A 19,963-nucleotide genomic window follows, 5' to 3' on the forward strand; every position below is an offset into this window, starting at 1 on the left:
CTGGGAAAGAGTTTTTTGGAATAGACAGTGGAATGGTCAAGTCTCATTAATGTAGGTAGTAAGTAACCTGGGTGAGTGTACATGCTTTCTAGGGTCTCAGATATCTTGCTCTTCAAAACTTCCTGCCCCTGAGATAATTATTAATCTCTTGAAAGGCTGATGGGGAATGAGTGATGAATTAATTGGGGCTACTCGAAATGTAGTCTATAAATCAGTGTTGATCTGAATCCTGTTATTAGCCTGCAAAGATAGAAACTGTTTTTAGAAACTTTGATAGTAACTAAGAATGCAATTTTATGTCCATTTAGTCTAAAAACTGTAAGCTTATATTTTGAATGCTTTTTTATCTTTCTAATAATTCTTTTTATTGTATTTTATAAAATATTAGTCTATGCTGGGTTGGTCCTTTGCTAGAGATGCTTACAGAAATATTGTTCCTGTTTGCATGGAGTTCATATGCTTTCTTCTAATGTAATGCGTTTAGAATCCTTATGGATATAAATGGATCTGGGTTTTGTTCAGAATATTAAGTGAGCTAATACGTGGAAAAGAACCTGGCAGTGAAGTAGATAGAACCTCAATCTTGCTTCATTACAGACACATGCCACACATGCAGAGACTAACCTACACTGCTCCCTCCCATCCGAACTGGTGTTTTCAATTATGGCCCAGCTGACAGCTTCCCCCTCCTTCTTGGTCACTGTTTTCATTATGAAGACAGCCTAAAATTAATGTGTGTGATCTTCTGGATCTCAAAGCCAGCCTTTCCCTGAAAGCTGGGCCTAGACAAATTGCACTGGGAAAGAATAATCCCAGATCTGTTCTTAGCTCAGTAACTAGGTGGTCTTGAACAAATCTCTTCCCTTCCTGGACTTCCTTTTTTAACACCTATGAAATCAAGTCAAGACTGCTAAAGCTGAACATCACAGGATCCTTATGACCAACAATTTTGAGTCTAGGTTATGAGTACATTGTGCACCCAGATACATATTGCAGGCAAGTCCATGTCAGCAGTACTCTATTTATTTATTTATGATGGGGGCGGGGGGTTGAGACAAGGTCTTGATATGTAGTTCAGGCTGGCTTCAAACTCACAGCAATCCTCCTGCCTCAGCCTCCCAAGTGCTGGGATTACAGGTGTGCTCCACCACCCCCGGCAGCACTACTGTATTTAAATGCATAACAGTTGAATTAGTAAACAAACTGTGACAGTGCAGCAATAAGAATGAACAATCTATAGCTATAAGCACTGTGAGACTGTATCTCACAACATGATGTCTAGCGAAAAAAATACAGTTACAAAAGAGCACAGATTATATCATTTTACTCCTGGAAGTTCAGAAGCAGACAAAGCAAACCGATGATGCTGCCAGTTGGGAGAGCAATCAGCTTTGAGCGGGGAGTGATGAAGTGGGGTGCATGAGGAAGGCTCCTGGAGCTAATGTTCTGCTTCTTGATCTGAGCTCTGGTCCCATGGATACATTCACTTTAAAAATTAATGGACTGGGGCTAGGGTTTTAGCTCAGTGGTTCTGACGCCTGCCTCGCAAGCACAAGGTCCCGAGTTCGATCCTCAGTACCAAAAAAAAATAGACCATACACTTGATAATTTGAGCAACTTTGTATAGATTGTAAGTCAATAAAAACAATAATTTATCACAGAAATGATTAATTTTAAAAACAAACCCTGGGACCATATACTCTGTAGGATCCTTCTTACTTCGATGGCCTCCTTCTCTAACTCCCTGGGTGGCCCATGTCAATTGAAAATTCACAGGTCTTAATTCAGGCCAGTGGTGTCTCGGCCCTTCCCTTAAGAGGTCTTATATCTAGTCAGTCTTCTGTTGCCCATGGCTACCCAGCAACACTCCTGTGCTGGTCCTGTTATGTTTTCCTTCCTCAAGGATTCCAACTGTTGGGCTTTGTGATGCACAAGGCAGGATCGCAGAGTGGTAAAGATATACACCACTCTGCAGGTGTATCTGTAAATATTTGTGCAAGTTGTTTCACTTCTCTGTGGCTTTGTTTTTCTCATATTAAGGTGGATGTTGTTATGGTTTATGTCTGGATGTCCCCCCAAAGTCTCATGGGCTCAAAGGCAGGGCTTTTGAAAGGTGATTGGATCATGGGGTGCTGTAGCCAATTGTGGTGTTAGGAGGTGGGACCTGGTGGGAAGAGGTGGGTCACTGTGGGCATGACCTGGGAAGGTTTATCTCCCTCCCATCCCTTCCCTTCACTCTCTGCTTCCTGTCCACCATGCTTTGAGCAGCTCTCCTCTGCCATACTACCCTCCTTAGGAGGAATATGAACTGAAACGTGAGCCAAAGTAAAACTTTTCTCCAACTTGTAGGGGCTGGCTCTTGTGTCTCAGGGATAGACAAATTTCTTCATAAGGTTGTTAGGAGGAACAAGAAAGTTAATATAAACAAAATACTCAGTTCATTGCCTGGCACATAATAAGTCTAGCTCAATAGATGTTGGTTACTAGCATTGCATTTGTAACTCATAAATGATATCATCATCACCTCCATCTATGGACAAGTAATTTGAAACTCAGTTTAAATAACTTGCTGCAATCACATCAGGGCCAATAACTGAGAGGACTAATACTGTAGGCCTTAGGATTTCTTCTCCCAAATGTCTCTAGAATGAGATTATGATTTTGGATTATACTAGAATAAAGACTATGTTTTCTAGCAAGATGCAGCCTCATGACTAACTTCTGACCAAAGGGATGTAAGAAAACGTATCAAGTGGCAGCAAAAAAAGGTGGAAAATGGATATTCAACTTCTTGAATTATAAGACTATGTCATTCAGACTAACATTCCCGCTGAGAATGACTGGAAAAGCTGGACAAAATGTAAAATAAATCTGCTGGAGAGCATTGGGAAGCAATGACATTTATATGGCCAAGATCTTACAAGACCATGGAGGAACTCCAGATAGGTGAACCCATCATTTGGGGACAGTTTTTCCCCTACACATCTATGGATCTCAGGAGAGGAAGCTGAGAAGTGGAGAGGTCGAGCAGGCAGTTGCAACTCTCACAAGGATAAATGGACAAAAGTTCAGGTACCACCAAATGGGGCAGGGTGAGGGGGTCCCAGGAAGCTCCCCATTGCTTTGATCTGGAACTCTAAAAACAGCCTATTCCAATTGATAAAGAGAAAATAAAGACATTTTCAGTTAAAAAAAAAACACACAGAATTGTCAATAGTTGAGCCAAACAAAAAGAAACATTAAAGTACATGGCAGAAGGAAAAATCATCCCAGATGGAAGCTGGGTGACAGAGAAGGAAAAAGAACAAATAAAAAGGCAATATCATGGGCAAACCTAAAAAGCACCGTAACTGTACATCATAACAAAAATAATGTCTTATAGGCTTTAAAAAATATACAAATCAAATTAAAATACACAAAAGCAGAAACACTCAAAATATTATAGGGTCCAGTCATTAGGAAGAAGGACAAATAACAAATTGATATTGGACTTTGATTAATCAAGCATCATGTTGTGATCTCCAAGGTAACCATTAAAAGAAGTATAGTAAAAGAGTATAAGTATGAAGACTGCAGGGAGACAATTGATGTCTGGGTGCTCCATTCAGACAGATTTCACAAATATATATGTGATCTGTATTTGACATGTAGCTGTGAATTTTTCTTTTGTATTCTGTTTTGGTTTGGTTTTGTTTTGGTTTTGGTACCGGGGATCGAACTTGGGTCCTTGTGCTTTCGCAGCAGGCAGTGAAACCACTGAGCTAAATCCCCGGCCCTGTTTTGTTTTTATTTTACTGCGCTACTTTTTATTGTATAGCTCAAGATAGCAGTAAACCAATCATCCCAAAACAAAATTAAGGCAAAACTCAAATGGCTTTCACTAGGGAAAAATATCTTGCATAAATATGAATGCTGTCTGTTATGGGTTGAATTGTGTCCACTAAGGAAGATATGTTGGGGTCCTGACACCAGAACCTGAGTATGACCTTTTCTGGCAAGAGGATCCTTGAAGATGTAATTAGTTGAGGAAATAGCACATCAGGTCATTCTGAAGCATGGCGGGTGCCTGACCCAATACGACTGGGCCCTCAGGAGAAGAGGAAAACTTTCTCACAGGCAGGCACAGAGTGAAGACCATAGGAAGCCACACAGGAAGGGAGTGGCCATTGGTGTTGTGCTGCCTCAAGTCAAGGAATGCCTGCAAGAGGCAACGAGGGGTCCTCCCCTAGAGTGTCCAGGAAACAGGCCTGGAGCTTGGACTTCCGGCTTCCATAACTGAAGGAAAAATGGTTTCTGCTGTTCTAAACCACCTAGTTCCCGGACCTTTGAGACCACAGTCCTAGAAATCTAAGGAACAAAATGGCAGTCCCTGCAGTCCACGGTGAGAGTTTTACAAAACCCAATCCAAATCAATAATCAGAAGCTCTCTGACCACATCAAAGCAAGAGGGGAGAGAGAAGCCTGCCAGAGAGACCTCTTTGATCACTGAAAGCAAGGTGCGCTCTCAGGATGAAAGCAGTCTATGAGAGATGAAAGCGCCCCCAGCAAGGGTCTTAGGTGAGAAGGCCATGGCACATCCTAGCGGGGACTCTGGGGTATTAGTGGTGGCCTTTGAAGGCCAGTGTGCTAGTGAGCATGTCCTCTAGGAGTCCTACTTGCTTCAGTGATGGTGGCCCAGGTGGCAGGGAATGGTGGAGGAGCAAGGGCTTCTCTTGATGAGCAGGGAAGGAGGAAGGCAGAAGGCCTCAGCTTTAGCTGGTGACATGGCGGCCTGAAATGGGATGTTTCTGAGGGTCACACTGGATGGTGCCACACAAAGACCCTGAGAACCAGCCACTGGGGGAATGGGGGGTGTGTGTCCCAAGTTCCTTGAAATAGATGGCTTGCTTATCTATACTTCTGAGTCTCCCCATAAACTGCAGACATTGGTAGAGGGATTTCTTCCCCTGAGCATAATAGCTGAGCATTAGCTGTAGAGGCAAAGCCCTAAAACCAGCAGCTCCTTCCTGAGTCCTGCAGCAGAGGAATGGAGACAAGCCAGGGAACAGGACAGGAGATAGCTTCTAAGGTGAGAAGGAAGCAGGCATGAGCCACTTAGGATGCAGCCAGGCAAGAGAGAACCCCTGGGGTCCCCGGGATTCCATTGGTGTGCAGTGCAGGTCACAGGCCTCTGAGATTACTCGGAGTCTTGACTGAGCTCCCCTGCCCCTCCCAGCTCAGTGTGATCTGGGGATCCAGGCCTTCTTGGCTCCTGTTATGACCATCTTCCTCCCACACCCCATCTCCGGACTTCAGTGGCCTGCAGGAGTAAGCATCTCTGCTTGCATCTTTGCTCGGGCGAGACACTAAAGCTATTCAGAGCTCAGATGTTTCCTTTTAGAGAGGAAGATTAGAAGTGTTGCCTCTAGCAACAAGACAGGAGCAAGTCCCCTAGGCCAGATGGCATCTCCAGGAGACACCAAAGGGTAGGCTTAGAATACTGTTGGCCTGTAGGTGTGCAGGAGGCTGGACATCTGGTCAGCAGGGCTCATTTCAGAGACTTGATCTCCAGAGAGAGACATTCACATTCTGAGTAGGACAGCATCAGAGAAGGGGCAGTAATCCAAGGGGTGTGCTTCCTGGCCTGGTTTCCTGCTCATATCTCCTCTGGAGAAAACCGTCTATTCTGCTGAGGTTAGAAATGTCACTTTCTGGTTCTGCTGTTGGGATTTGAACAGCTCAAGATTCACCACTGGCCATTCCAATTATAAAGGTACATTTTAGCTGTTCCCAATTTAAAATTGGAACTGACATAGATCAAGTTGCCCCTTGATAGGAAACCTTGAGGAGGGGAATGATTGGGGTGGGGAAATCAGCCCCATTTCACAGAAGACACTGAGGCACAATTGAGCTTTTCCCTGCCCCCAGAGAGCTGCGATTAGAGGCCCAGTCAGGGACAATTAGATTGTGGGATTGTGTTCAAAATGAGTACCACATACCGTATGTGTTTTCCTCATGCTATTGATGCAGGCGTGTCCTATTATTCTGAGAACAGGAAGGGAACTGGAGTAGTGCCAAGGGTATATTTGGAGCTGCTATGCAGTATTGGGCTGTTCTAGTGTCACACAGGACCACAGGGCTGATGCCCTGTCCCCATCCTCCTGGTTCCTCCTCCCCCTCTGACGTCTCCCTAGAGGCCTACAAATTCTACCTCACCTCACTCCACTGGTCCCCCCGACCCCCAAACTCCCTTGGCTCTGTGCTCTTGGCTCCCTGTCCCAAGGACTGGGATGTAATTTTGTAGCACCTGGAGCTTAATTTTAGGCAAAAGCATCCCTCGGGGTTCATGACTGTGTCAGGAGTACTTGATCACCCCGGTAAACAAGGGGAATCTCCCTAGAGGATCACACTTACTGAAAGCTTTTTGTGAGGGGTGGCAGTTGGGTTGTTTTGAAAAATTATTTTCATGTTAGAGTACATATGAATGCAGCATTCATATATAGGGAACACAAAATACTGTGTCAAAAGGCAGCTTCAGCTTCTCTTCCCAGATTAGCCCTGAACAGAGCGAGCACTGGTGTGTCGGGGGAGGATGGCAATGAGCACCCACCCAAGGGTGGGAGGGAAGGAGCAGGTAACACAAGGCACGAGAGCCAGGCCATGCAACCTGGTGGTCAAGGATCCAGGCTCTAGAGGCGAATAGTTGGGTCCAGTTGCTACTGTGGACCTTGACTACCATAGATAAGAGCCTGAGCCTCTTTGTGCTCTAAAAATGGGGATAAGACTTACATTAATGATGTTTGCTTTCAGGATTCGATACGATAATGCACATGCAGAGTTTACCACAGCCCCTGGCGGGTGAGATGGGCTGAATTCACAGGGGTAATCACCATGAGCAGGCGCTTGAGGGGCTCCTCAGGAGAGCTGTGATGCCACTTTTTTTTTTTTTTTTTTTTGCAGTGTTGAGGATCAAACCCAGGACCTTGCACATTCTTGCTTTTTTTTCCTTTTAACTTTTAGAAATGAGCTGGGAGAGAGAGTGAGCATGAAATGACCCAGCCTGCCATGAGGGCTCGGGGATGGAGGGCTCCAGATACCAGGTGTAGCAAGCTGAGAGTCTGCAGCTCTGGGGCAGGAAGAGGGCAGAGGAACGTACCTGAGGAGAGCTTGCAGAGCTCCAGGGAAGGCGGTGGGCTCTTCCTGCAGCTCCTTCCTTGGCAGGTCAGTGCTTGCCAAAAGGAGCAATTGTAAGCATTTTTACTGATACTCAATAGAAAGGTGAATCCTCTCAAGTAATTGATCAGACAAAAGCTTTCAAACAAGGGAGAGGAACAGCAGGGGAAACAGTGAGAGCTCCTGGGACTGAGCACTTGATTAATTCGAATGGCAGTTCTGGTGCATTGTATACTGCTTGCGCACTGGAGTTAAGAACAGAGGAAACTTGGTCCTAAAAGAGTGTGAGTTAAAGGAAGCAGCCAGCTCTGTGCACAGGAGACTGTTCCTATTGAGAAGAGAAAAGGACCTGGGCAGCTGGGCTAGGATCGCCCTCGCCCCTCCCTCTCTCCATCCCTGAAAACAGCTTCCTTTGTTGAGAGAATGCACCTGAGGTGAGCGCCTGCTCGCCTCCCATTGGGATCGATGGGAAGGGATTCAGGTAAGTCCTGCCAGGTGCTCACGGATAATAAAACATCCAATGCTAACCCATAGACTCCCACTCGAAACCAAAGCTTAGCCCAGGTTCTTTTACTGAGAAGAAAGAGATGAAATGGATGCCGCCCTCAGAGGGGCCAGACCAAGCCCACACAAATACGTTTTGATTCTTGAGACACAAAACCATTCACTTTTGGTTCCTTGCAGTTTTTAGAGTGGTGCACGTAGAACACATTTCCATCCACGTGAATAGCTCTCGATTGTTGGAGCAAATTAATCTTTTACAAGCTACTCAGCAGTGAGGTTAGAAGATAAACAGTAGGTGAAATCATACACTTTTCCCTGCACATGAACCTTCTGATGACAATTTGAGCTCCCCACATCCAGTGACTGCCACTCTCTCCGCTCATGTGGTGGCCCCAGCTGCCCGCTGCCACCTCTGTCCCATGGAGGTGGCTCTGATCAACCACCTGAGTGGGGCATGCTGCCATTTTCAGTTTGGAAGGAAAAGCCTGTAAATCTGCTTCCTGGGAAGAGAGACACTGGTGAATTGTCATTTGCCTCCCGAATGCAGAAAACATCAATTTCATCGCAGCTCATCAGAGTTGGAAACACCTGCCACTTCCTTTCTCAGTTGCAATTAACGTGCTGCATCTCGGCATTGATTGATTCCAAGCAGCCTAACACTGCCAAAGTCAAGGTTTAAATGAAACAGTACAACCTGATATTATTTTTCACAGTTTTAGAAACACGAACTTATTTTCATTGCCAAAAAAACACTGCAATAGTGGGGGATGTAAGTCTTTATGCCTGACATAAACGTGAGTAGAATAGATTGACGCTTATAAAAAATAGCTTTTTATCTTTGGATTTGGATTTGGGGGTGGTAGTTATTTTCTTGATCTTTGTATTTCTTAGGAGATAGAGAGAAGGATTACAATTCTCTCTGTATCTCAGCATCTACCTAGGGCTTGCAGAACCCCAAGGGCACAGAATGTTAAATAAGTAGACCAGTAAATGACTGGTTTGGGTAAACACATTTGACAACCATCCTCTTGGTCCAACTTATGTAAAATTTGGAGTTCATAACTATCTTAAGCCCTTTGGCTTAATTTGGGAACTACAGGAGATTGACTATGAAATATGCCTGGAGGCTGGGGCTTGATGTCCTATTCAGGGTCCTAAATTGTTTGGCCTTGTCCATCTTCATTGTGAAGGCTCTGTACATTTTCATCATGATGCTGCTCATATTGCACACAAAGAAACTGTCTTTAAAATGTACGACATTTTACATTTTGAGGGTCTTAAACATTCTCTGTTGTAAGGAATGGAATCGCTTTAATTAATTCAACAGCCATATTTGTGTACTTGTAGGAATGTCATTTAAATGATTTGTATGTACTGGCGAAACAGAAAGCTAACATAAGTAGAAAACTGTTAAGGATGAGGTTTATGTTTTATACTTAGCTAGATAAGGTTAAGCCTTAACCACGGAATGTACTCTGTGGGAGAAAGTAAACAAATTGTATCTCTCGTGTATTAACAGAACATAGGGCTAAGAATCCTGTTTTCTTGGTCCTTCTGGGAGAGAGAATCTTTCTTTTAGCTGAAAATATGACAGATTAAAATAAGTGGTAATTAATTCTCCTGCACAATAACAATCCAGACACTACCCATTTGAGCATCCTCTGTTATATGTATGCAAGCATCAGAGAGTGTACTTATACTTAACTGGCTAAAAAGACTGGATTTGAGTACTTCTGCAGGCTTTAGAATAAAAACTGAAGTTATATATCACTTTCTTAAAATGAGTTAACATTCCTGTGCATCCATATTCTTACCTTTAAAGTCCTGATGGCTGAAAATATTATTCTGACCATCTCCGCAAATCTTTAATACTATACAACTTACTGTTCCAAACATCTGTATTAAGGGGGCTGGGGATTTAGCTCATTGGAGCTGTGGCTGCCTCACAAGCCCAAGGTCCTGAGTTCAATCATTGGCACCAAAAAAACAAACAAACAAACCAAACATCTATATTAAGTAGCTTATATTCCAACATCTTAGTCCCAATAGGTCTTTTCCAGATTATAACACAGGAAAGCCAGAATTAACAGGAAATTGTTATCAATTGCTACTAAACATACAAATAAATAAAAAGATAAATGGAAGTGGTATAACTTTTCTAGGTAGGTAGGTAGATAGATGCCTCTGCATATTTCCCAGCAATAGAATTCCCTAATGATAGACTTAAAGGCACTAGAAGACTGGATTTTTAGAAAAGAAAGAAGAAGAAAAGACAAAGGAAAAAAAAAAACGACTGCCCCTGAACTTAGTATCCATGGAAAGGCTGTTTCAATGCCACCCAAAACCCTGGCTGACTCAGGGGAAGTCTGTATACATCTCTCTGGCTTGTCAGCTGGCCAGATGTGCACAGACTGTCTCAGAAGTGGTTCCTGGGTCAGTTTATCTTGAGAGAAATTTGGTTCCCAGTCAGAGCCAACTGTTGCCAAGCACCTATTGTCCTAATGACACATTTAAACACTCGCAGAAACGAGTGGCCAAATGTGCAACAAAAAGTTCTTTTGTCTCTCTCTGGTCCATAACAGACTAAATCTTCAAAGCATCCCTCCGAGGGAGAACAATCAAATATTTTATGACAACACATCACCACTTCAAATCTTCCCTTCTTTGGTCCCCATCTGCACTGTCAAAACACCCCGGGAAGCCCAGTGTGTCAGCGCACAAACTCCACCCACCAGCTGTCTGTGCATATTGAAAATGTCATAAAAACAAATCCATGGCCCAAGTTGGGATTGCATACGTGGAGCCGCTCCCCTCAGCTCTACCTGGAAGTCAGAAGCGGTTTTATCCTCATGCCGCAGAGCTCCTGGGGTGTCCCCGGAGCGGGTCATAATATGCCTCTACTCAACCCTAAGACTCAGCACCAAGAGGCCTCCCTCTCCTGGGCCCCTTGGCTTGTTCGTTTTCCTGAAGCAGCACCAACCTCAGCAATGTTTTCTCAACAAGTGAAGGAGTTTTTCTTTTTGCCATCATCAACACTTATTTTTAAAAGCCCTTCAAAATCATTCATTTTCTAAAAATGCTTATCATTATGCTCCAGGGGCCATGAGCAGAGCACTGTGGGAACAAAAAGCTTTCCTAAGCCAACAGGATTTGGTGAAAACTAGCAATTCTGCAGGCATGAAGTTAAAGCTTTATTTCTTTTTCCTTTTAAAAAAAATAAAACTAAGGCTCAAATGTTCTATAAACTCTCATTGCTTATGTATATTATATTAAGGCTTATAAATACACCTGGTAAATTAAATTCACCCTGGATTGAATTAACACCTGCTATATGAGTTATTTGCTTTATGTAATCAGTAATCTCGAGATTTCTCCTCTTTCTCTGGAAACACAATTTAAATATTAACCTAATCTTTGAACTGCTGCTGCAGCTTTCTGACATTTGGAAACCGGTCATCCATGCAAAAAAGGCGGCGGGGTGGGGGCAAATATGGATGTATTAATGAAAAGGCAGCTTCTTAAAAGACTTAAAACATGTAACTTAATGGATCGGGAAGGAAAATGATTAAAGCAGTGGGAAAGGCAAGTCTTTGTGTCACTTTTTAGAGAAAACAATGCTGGTCATCTGCCAAGAACACCTCCAACCCCAGAGCCTGGCTGTCATTGACTGCCAGTTCCAAAACAGTCTTTGTGGGGTTTTTTCATTATAATCTCTGGAAAAATCTTGGGAAGCTGTAGCACATATGAGAATTTTAATTAAAAATAAAAATCGCCACCACACAGGAGGGTATAACTTCCGTTCCAGAAGGAGACAGTGTGGCGCGTGGGGCTGGCCTCGGGGAGGGACAGGGGCTCCTCACGTCCTGCTCAGCTGACAGCCCCTGGAGAACACAAAGCTTTCGAAGTGCTGGTCCTCAGCCTTTTCCTTGATGCGCTGTTCCTCTAAGGAATCCACGAGTTCGTCCCTTTGTTTAATCACTTGCATCATTTTGGTGAATATTTCTTGCTCCTCATTAAGATCATTCTCATCTTTCTGACTCTCTAAAAAAAAAAAAAAGAAAGAAAACCATGAAGCCTCAGGTGAGATTGGGCCCAGGCGGGTTCTGGGCACGAGCATCCTCCACTGTGAAGGACTTGTTTTGCTCTTTAATTTCAATGAAGAAAACAAGGAAATGAACTTAACACCAAGGAACTGCCCCTAAAGCCACAGATTAGAAAGGTGGGTGCTTTGTGCAGCAGCCAGCTTGGATTTCACCTCAAGAATCTGTATGCAGGGACGGGGAAAACCCCTTTGTGTGCAAAGGAAATTAATACAGCCATTCCCTACCAAGTCTCCCAACCTTCCGTGCTGCCCCAGAAAGAAACCAACAGAACAGGGCCGGGGATTTAGCTCGGTGGTTCCGGTGCCTGCCTCGCAAGTGCAAGGTCCCGAGTTCGATCCCTGGTACCCGCCCCCCCACCAAAAAAAAGAAACCAACAGAACAGAAAGGCTGTTGCCCATAAAATATTGAGAATAGTTTCCTAGTAAAGTGTCTGCCTCAATGGCTGCAATAGCAATGACAAGAATCCTTTTGTCATTTGTGCTTAATGACACATTGTAGCCTTTCGGGCAGTGACCACATGGGAGCCAAGGGAGGCTACAGCTATCCCTACTGTGCTAGGAAGGAGGTTTCTGGGTGGACTCTGCTTCTCATTACCCCTTCCAAATGGCCAGGCTTCTTTCTAATTGGCCCAAGTTTTCTGATTGTGCAGAGGGACAGCACTGTCATGGAAGGAAGGGAAAGCATGACAAACAGGTGGTGATGACTTTCTGACACTCGACAGGATTGCAAAGCTAGCTTTAGGTCTTGCCAACCAGATGACTGCCGCGGGAGAATCACTCTACATTCCTTCCCTTTGGCCTTCCATCTACACACTGAGGATCAGCAGGGGCCCTGGCCCAATTAGAGAGGGCTCCACTGCCTCTCATGGAGCACTGTGCTGGGTCTGCACCAGGAAGCAGTAGATGCTGTGAAGGCAAATGGGGTGTGCCTGTCCCTTAGCACCTCATGCTTCATGGGAGGGTGAAGAGAGAGGCAGAGAGCTCTGTGCTTTGGTTTCTCCATGCTGGACCCTGACTGCCCAAAAAGGGCAGGAAATGTCTCATATCATTAGAGGCAACACTGAGGGCGTGAAGACACCTGTCCTGCCCCTTGCTCAAGGCTAGGAAGAGACCAGCTGGAAGGGCGCCCTCTGGGTCACCATGGGGTAGCTCCCCAGTCTCCATCTGTTGTGTGTGGGATGGGAGGGACCTGAGAAGAGCCCACTTGCCCTAAAGCTGCCAGAGGTAGCTGTCCAGAGGGCCCGCGCAGAGATGAGACAGAAGATGGGGTGACCTCCTTGGGTGCAGTGTGTGCTGAGGTGGCTGGAGTGGGCCAGGGAATGCCATTGAGAGAAAGGTCAGGGTATAGGTGACACCAGACGCACGGCTTAGCTGCAAGTGCCAGCAGGAAAGTGGCAGCCCAGTGATGGGACACGACTCAGTGAGTCGGCACCCCACAAGGCACCGTGGCCACCAGGACACAAACTGCCTCTCCACTTTCCTTTCCTGGCAGTCACCCCAGGGAGGAACGCAGAAGGAAGCGGTGGCCATCTTCAAGACTGATTGTTTTCGTCCCCGAGAGACTGAGCATTTTCTACAAGTACTGTTTAAATCATTGCATCAGAATGAGCTCATCGGAGAGGGATGAAGAGCTCCTATTTTTTCCTTGCTAACTAATGGGAGAAAGCTTGTGTGGAAGGTAAGCCCTGCTGTAGACAAAACAAAGAAGCCACTCTCGGGAGGAGGTGGGAACATATACATAAGATGGGAGAGAGAAAACATAACCTTCATTTCATAGCGTTTTTAAAAAGTGAGAGTCCAAGGTGGCTAGTAGAGTCTTTGGGGGTATTTATTTTACTATCCTGAAACAAAAATTAAAATTTGGCATCAAATATGTAAATCAGATGACATAAAATGGTTTGTTAACTTAGGTATATTCCAGTATTGGTCTTCCTAATTTAATAAGCACCATAGAAAAATTTAAAAATTCCTCTCTCAGTTTAGGCTTCTAACAGATAGAGACATCTGAGTTCCTTCTGACAAATAAAAGATGTACAGCACTTTTGTTTGTATTTTATTTTTTGCAGTGCTAGAAATTGAACCTGGGGCCTTGCACTGTAGCACTAAGCTACACCTCAGCCCTATATAATACTACTTTTACCTGTCTTGCACACCGCAGCTGTATAAAGGATTTGTTATAAATAGAACATTGTTGCTATAAAGGAACAGCTTGCAAATCACTTCCACATGGGGGAAAAAGCAGAAAACTTTAATTTGTATTCCCATCTTAAATCTTAGTCCTACAGTTTACCTTGAACATATTATTTAGGTTCTCTCTGAATCAGTTTTCTAATCTATAAAGTGGGTTAAAGTAAAAAACAATCATGACGTCTATTATTTCCTTTTCCTGTCCCAGGTAACCCATGGAGGAAGATGCAATGTTAGTTCTATGAGCTTTAAAGGCATTATTTAACTTGTTATTTTAGACCTAGGCCTAAAACTAGGCAAGTAAGTCATCCATGGATTTGACCCACAAACACATAGGCACAAAATGTAGGGAATATGTCTTTCTGGCTGGAACCAATGGATGGATAGTTCAGTATATCAGGTCAACTGAATTCATTTCCATTTTCCTTCCTTCAGGGTGGAATGGTTTTCTCCCATTCGATGCCCTGGGCCAGCCCATCTCTAATGCCTGGCAGCACCAGACCTGCCCTCCTTCGTGTTCCCGAAGCACCTGTTATGGCCCTCTCTCTGCAATAATGACTGGTCTGGGTGTTGGTCTCCCCAGTGAGCTCACAGACTCTGAGGGCAGGAGCTGCTCTCACCACATGCAGGATCACACTAGATTCTCAATAAATGTTGGCTAAATGAATGGATGGATAAGTGAATAAGTGAATGAATGGCTTTGTTCCTACTGGCACATGGGATGGAGCAAAACACTGGCCTCACTGCCCAAGTGAGTGAAGCTCCCTGGAGACTTCCCTGTCTGTGGAGGTGAACCAACGACAGGCTGGCTTTGCATCTCCCCTGACTCTCAGGCTGGTGGGTCTTTCAAGGAGGAGCACTCCACTCTGAGATTTGCAGCATGCTCTGCTCAGCGTCCTTCTGGGCGGGGGTGATGACTTTAACAAGGGCCCTAAATGTATCCCCACACTCACCTTCCTTGAGCATTTTCTCTCTTAATTTCTGCTCCAGTCTGCTTTGATGATCTTCTAATTCTAGTTCTTGGGCCCTGGGTATGAGAGAATGTTCCAACTGTAAATATGAGGAATTTGTGTGGAAACTTTGCAAAAGATGTCCATTAACAGTACCTATCATATTTTTTTCCTTATTAAAACAGGGATCCTAGAATATCTCTAAATGGAAAGCCTTGATGCTGCTGGGATCACTGGACTGGCCTGGAGAGACTGCTGAGATGGGCCGGGCTCAAGACACAATGGGGAACAGCAGAAAGCCAGGATGTGATGGCAGCAGGCTCTGGGAAGGCCATAGATCCCCCGCTGGGACAGACTGGAGGGAGGGAGAAGAGTGGAGAAGTGACTGGAATGGTCCAAGGAAGCAGCCATGACATCTGAAGCTCTTATCTCTTTTAGGTACAATATGACTTCCAAGAATCACCTCTAACAACTCCCCAATCCTTGGCTGTGGTCAATAAGAAGACCAAAAGGAGGAAACCAAGTGAAACATTGTCCAAATGCAGGCAATAAAACTTAGGCACTGATCCAACTTGCTGGATCAGTGAAGCTTTGGAGGAGTCAAGCTTGAGTGCCGGGAACTCTATTTTCGCTACTTGGAACAACAGAGTCAAGAAGCGAAGTCTGTCCTCCGTGAGGGCCAGTGGGAACTTAACTTTTCAGTCTCTGGGATTGCCCACTTACATCCCACTGTGTGGGTCAGCTTCCCATGTGTGAGCCCAGGCTGTCTTGGAGAGGCTCCCCAATGCTGCTCTGGAGCTCTCAGCAGAAATGAGGACCCACACAGATGTGGCAGTGATAAGAGGTAATAGTTGAAGTCATGTGAAGGCACTAAAAGACAGGCGGCCATAGAGAAAGAAAAATCTGAAGACCGAAGCTTTGGGATTACTTCATGTAGAAGTCAAACAAAAGAGAGGGAGCCAGGAGAGAAGCAGCTAGCAGGTTGGAAGGACAAAATAATAAATGCAGCATCCCAGAAACCAGGAAAGCAAAGTTGAAGAGGAAAGAGCAAATTCAAGGGTGATCAGTGCTTCAGATCCATTGCAGAAGCTGAGGGCTGAGAACAGGCCCCTGGGTTTGTCCTGCAGGGCCCCCCAACCTCAGCCTGCATTTGCCATTCCCTGTTGTTGTCATTATTGTTACTACTTCAAATACTGCTTGGGCTGAGATTTCTGTCTTGTTCAATATCCAGCCTTTTGTTACAGACACTGAACTTCTCATGGGCCCGTGTGGGAGGACCGTAGTGAGCTGAATGCTGCTGGAGTCCAGTTCACTGTCATGCTGAGACCTGGGCCCTCCCCCATCTCCCTCTGTCCTGGCATCTCCTTCCCAAAAGGATCTAAACTGACCAATCCAATACATTTCTCCTTGTCCATCCAGGTCTTTCTCTAAACTGAAACCTGTCCTTCAGCCGAGTTCCTCCTATCTCTGAGTAGTACCCATGTCTTCATCCTCCTATGTGACTGTTTTTGGAGGAGAAAGTACTCTTATCATGCACTATTTGGGGAGGCCTTTGGCTGGCAGCAGCAGCCAGTCTCCCCAACTCTTTCAGGCAGATCCTGTGAACTTAGCTGAGTTAGCCATTATTAATACTAAAAGCGCTGTTTTGACATTCTACTTACAGACTCAGTTGTTTTATTTCTCACTTGCTTTAGAGCCCTTAAAAGTACCCTGGGTTACCTGTCAAGGTTGTGGTGAAGACGAAATGAAACAGCCTAAATGAAAGCTCCCAGCACAACTCCCGAGGTTTGGTTGGTTTATACTAAATATTATTTTCTCTCCCTTTAGGATGGTGATAGATATCATGAACTTCAACTTTCCCAGTAGAAAGTGGCGAAGTCTGTCTGTACTTTCTGACCTCCCAACCAGGCTGCAAGCCCTCATGCAGGAAGGACAGCCAGACAGACCTCAGTCCTTCATTCTGGTAAAGCCACCGGAAGTGACTGGGCAGGCCCCATGATCCACCGCGAGGCCAGACACAACCTTCCCACTGCAGGTGCGTGGCTGCTCCTCTCCACAGGCCTGGGGGATGAGGATGGTCTGAATGCCCTCCACCTCCTGACTTGCTACCTTAAATCTATTCTTGCCACAGGACTCCACAGACAGAACAGACAACTGAAGATTCTTCACACTAATGACAGCATGATATGCAAGACATAAAATATCAATCTGCCTCAATCACTGTTCTGTATGCACAAAGAGGAAAAATCCTGGGACTTCAAACCAGGAGGACGAGCTGCCCCCTCCCAGCCCTTTGCTTTTAGGACTCACTGTTATCTGTGTTGCCTTACTTACATGATCAGTAGCTCCGACTCATATCGCATTAATTTATTCTTCTCCAGGACTAGCTTAAACCATTCCTGCAAAAGCTGGGCTTCATCCTGTGTCCCTGAATCTGCTTAAGAAATCAATGACAAATGGGTTAGATTGGCGTTTCTCTCCTCATAATCAAACTGCTTTGCAGCCACTTTAGCGAGGCATGTTTGTAGCGAGAAGGGCTCGGCAGGCAGCCGCTCCCTGGCCCCCTGTTGACACCTCAAGGTCATAGGCATGACAAATAAGACCCCACTGTGTGTGCTTGGGATGGCAGCAGCAGTCCTTCTGGACACTTTGGGCATGACTACTTCAGCTCCAAGGTCATATGCTGGCAGTAACATTCTACCGCAAAGAACCTTCTCCTGGCCGCTTTTCTGTCCTCTGTGAAACTTCTATATGTGAATTGTGCAATCCTCCCCCAAGAAGTCCTAATGATGGTCACTATCTCCTTCTCTTTTTTCTCCCTGGAGTCAAATGCCTATTTAGTACTCCGGGGCTGTGTGCCTCCCTTCACAGGGCAGGAAGCCTCACATCGCCACATTTGATCTTGGGACTGGTGACTGATTTTTTTTTCTCAAATAAAAGCCAAATGATGAAAAAAATGCTATTAGCCTTGAGTCTCATCAGGGGGAATACACATATATATATGTATATTCCATATTTATTTTTACAACTTAAATTACGCCCATTCTTAAACAGAAGAATAATCATGTTGGTGCTACTTCGCAGATAATGTTAGACACTAAATGTTCAGACACTAAAATGTTAAAATCTGCCCATATTCAAGAAGTTGCAACATAGTGGTGGCTTTCTAATGTCATACCCTAAAACAAGAATACATACTGCGGGGCAAAGCTTTCTGCCAATTCTAGAAGGATTTACACTGGGGAGTTCTGTATGCAGAGAGAGAAACGATCCAGGGAGATTTGTGTGAACTTGGGCAAGCTGTTTAACATCTTGGAGCCTCTGTTTCTACTTCTTCATTGGCTACACTGGAATAATAAGGCAGGTGTATAATATAATAATAATGAGGTACTATTTATTATGCAGCAATTTTGTGCCAGGTGATTGGCTGCATGTGCCTTACAGGCAGCATTTGGTAGTACTCTCACAGTAAGCTCACCAGTGGATTCTCTCATCATCACCACTTGGATCGCTGAAGGAACAGAGCTTTAAAGGATTCATGGAACTTGCCCAGGTTCACAGTTAGTAAGTGGTAGAGCTGGGGCTTGAACTCAACTATATCTTATCCTAAGCCATACCCTTCACTGCTAGTATTATCTTTGTCTCCCTCTCTCTCAGTAGTCGTGTAAAGTAAATAAAGCCTATAGAACTTTGTCTTGCCCACAACAAATAATCAATAACAATTCACTCCTTTTCTTCCTGTCTCTTTGACTACTTTTTACTAAAAAGGAAACTGGGGCCCAGTTATATCCAGTTCCCAAAATTATATATTTCATGGCAAACTGGTGCTAGAATGCAGATCTTAACTTCTGGTTCATTCATTCATTCATTCATTCATTCCCTTATTCATTCAGTCAGATGTATTTATGAAATACCTTCCATGTGTTGGGTACTGCCTTAGGGATTGGTGATAGTGTGGTGTTAAATATTACAAGAAATTTGGAGATAGGCAGAGAATCTACAAAAATATTGTGAGGTAATCTTTTGGCAGCTAGATAGATTGCAAGTGCCGGGATAAAACAGAACATTAGAAAAGGGTCACAAGAAAGCAACAAAAATCACCCTGGAAATACAGGGTAAGCAGGGTCTTCTTGGTTGGGGCACAAGCTGGGGTTTGGAATGGGATATTGAAGAATAGACATCTTTTGAGAGAAAATCATGAAGATGGAATAATGTATTTTCAAGAAGAGGAAACCACATATGAGAAAAGACAAGGAGAGCAGAAAGAGGATGATGGAGACATGCGTTGGGAAGGCTAAGGGAGCAGAGGTGAACCAGGATGCCTGAGATTTTATGATTATCTCAGAACAAAGACCCTAAAAGCCATGCTAAGGCATTTGTACTTCATGTAGAAAACCAAAGGACATTGAAGGAGGAGGAGTAAAAGAATATGTGAAATTTTATATGGGAAGGATTAAAGGGGAGAGAGAGGGAGGGAAAAATGATGTTATTCTTTCTTAGGTTTTATGAATGAATGAACAAACTGATAAACACATTGAGTGCCAATATCTTCTAAGCATTGTTTAGGGTTCTGGGAGACATGAATGAATACACTGGTTTCCGTTCTTTGGGAGACTGGAGCCTTGCAGTCCACTGAGGAAAACAAGTCCCACATAGGTAAGTAAAACTCAACCTTCCCTTGCTATGGGAGCACAGGAAGGAGGCAATGAATCTTGCACGTAAGAAGTGAGGAGGCTGCAGGTAGGCTCTGTCTAAATGGATGGATTAGAGTTTGGCAGGGAGAAAAGGAGGAAAAGTACAAGATAGTCAAGGGCAGCTGCAAGAATAAAATGTATAAACCAGAGATCAGATACAACATAGAAGTTAAGAGCATATACTTGAAACGCAGACTTGGAATCAGACTTCTACCAATTGCTACGTGGGCTTGAGTAATTAAATGTGGCCTCCCTGAGCCTTAGGGGCTTTCTTATCTGTAGTAAAACTGAAGTGGGATTGCACACTCAAAACCCTCAGCCTAGTCCTGGCATAGTATAAGCTCATTAAATTCAATCATACAATGTATGTGATG

The 19,963-nt window shown here is 44.4% G+C and overlaps 1 protein-coding gene across 17 annotated transcripts in view; it reads right to left on the minus strand.

The window, feature by feature from the left end:
* Nucleotides 1–7,318: 7,318 nt before the first annotated feature.
* Mical2 (microtubule associated monooxygenase, calponin and LIM domain containing 2) overlaps nt 7,319–19,963 on the minus strand; it is a 215,014-nt gene continuing 202,369 nt past the window's right edge. For 4 of the 17 annotated variants that reach the window (XM_087211651.1, XM_087211652.1, XM_087211654.1 and 1 more), the window contains exons 34-36: nt 17,230–17,332; nt 14,899–14,972; nt 7,523–11,697 (exon numbers count right to left, since the gene is read on the minus strand). In XM_087211651.1, coding sequence (XP_087067777.1) covers nt 11,513–11,697; nt 14,899–14,972; nt 17,230–17,332 — 362 coding nt within the window. In that variant the 3' untranslated portion in view covers nt 7,523–11,512. Of the gene's footprint in view, nt 11,698–14,898; nt 14,973–17,229; nt 17,333–19,963 lie in introns of all 17 variants that reach the window. The other 13 variants (XM_087211655.1, XM_087211648.1, XM_087211646.1 and 10 more) reach the window with 8 other exon arrangements.

The sequence above is a fragment of the Heterocephalus glaber genome, unplaced genomic scaffold (assembly GCF_053883595.1).
Source record: "Heterocephalus glaber isolate CG9 unplaced genomic scaffold, H.glaber_assembly_v1.0 deba00001428, whole genome shotgun sequence".
Taxonomy (NCBI): domain Eukaryota; kingdom Metazoa; phylum Chordata; class Mammalia; order Rodentia; family Bathyergidae; genus Heterocephalus; species Heterocephalus glaber.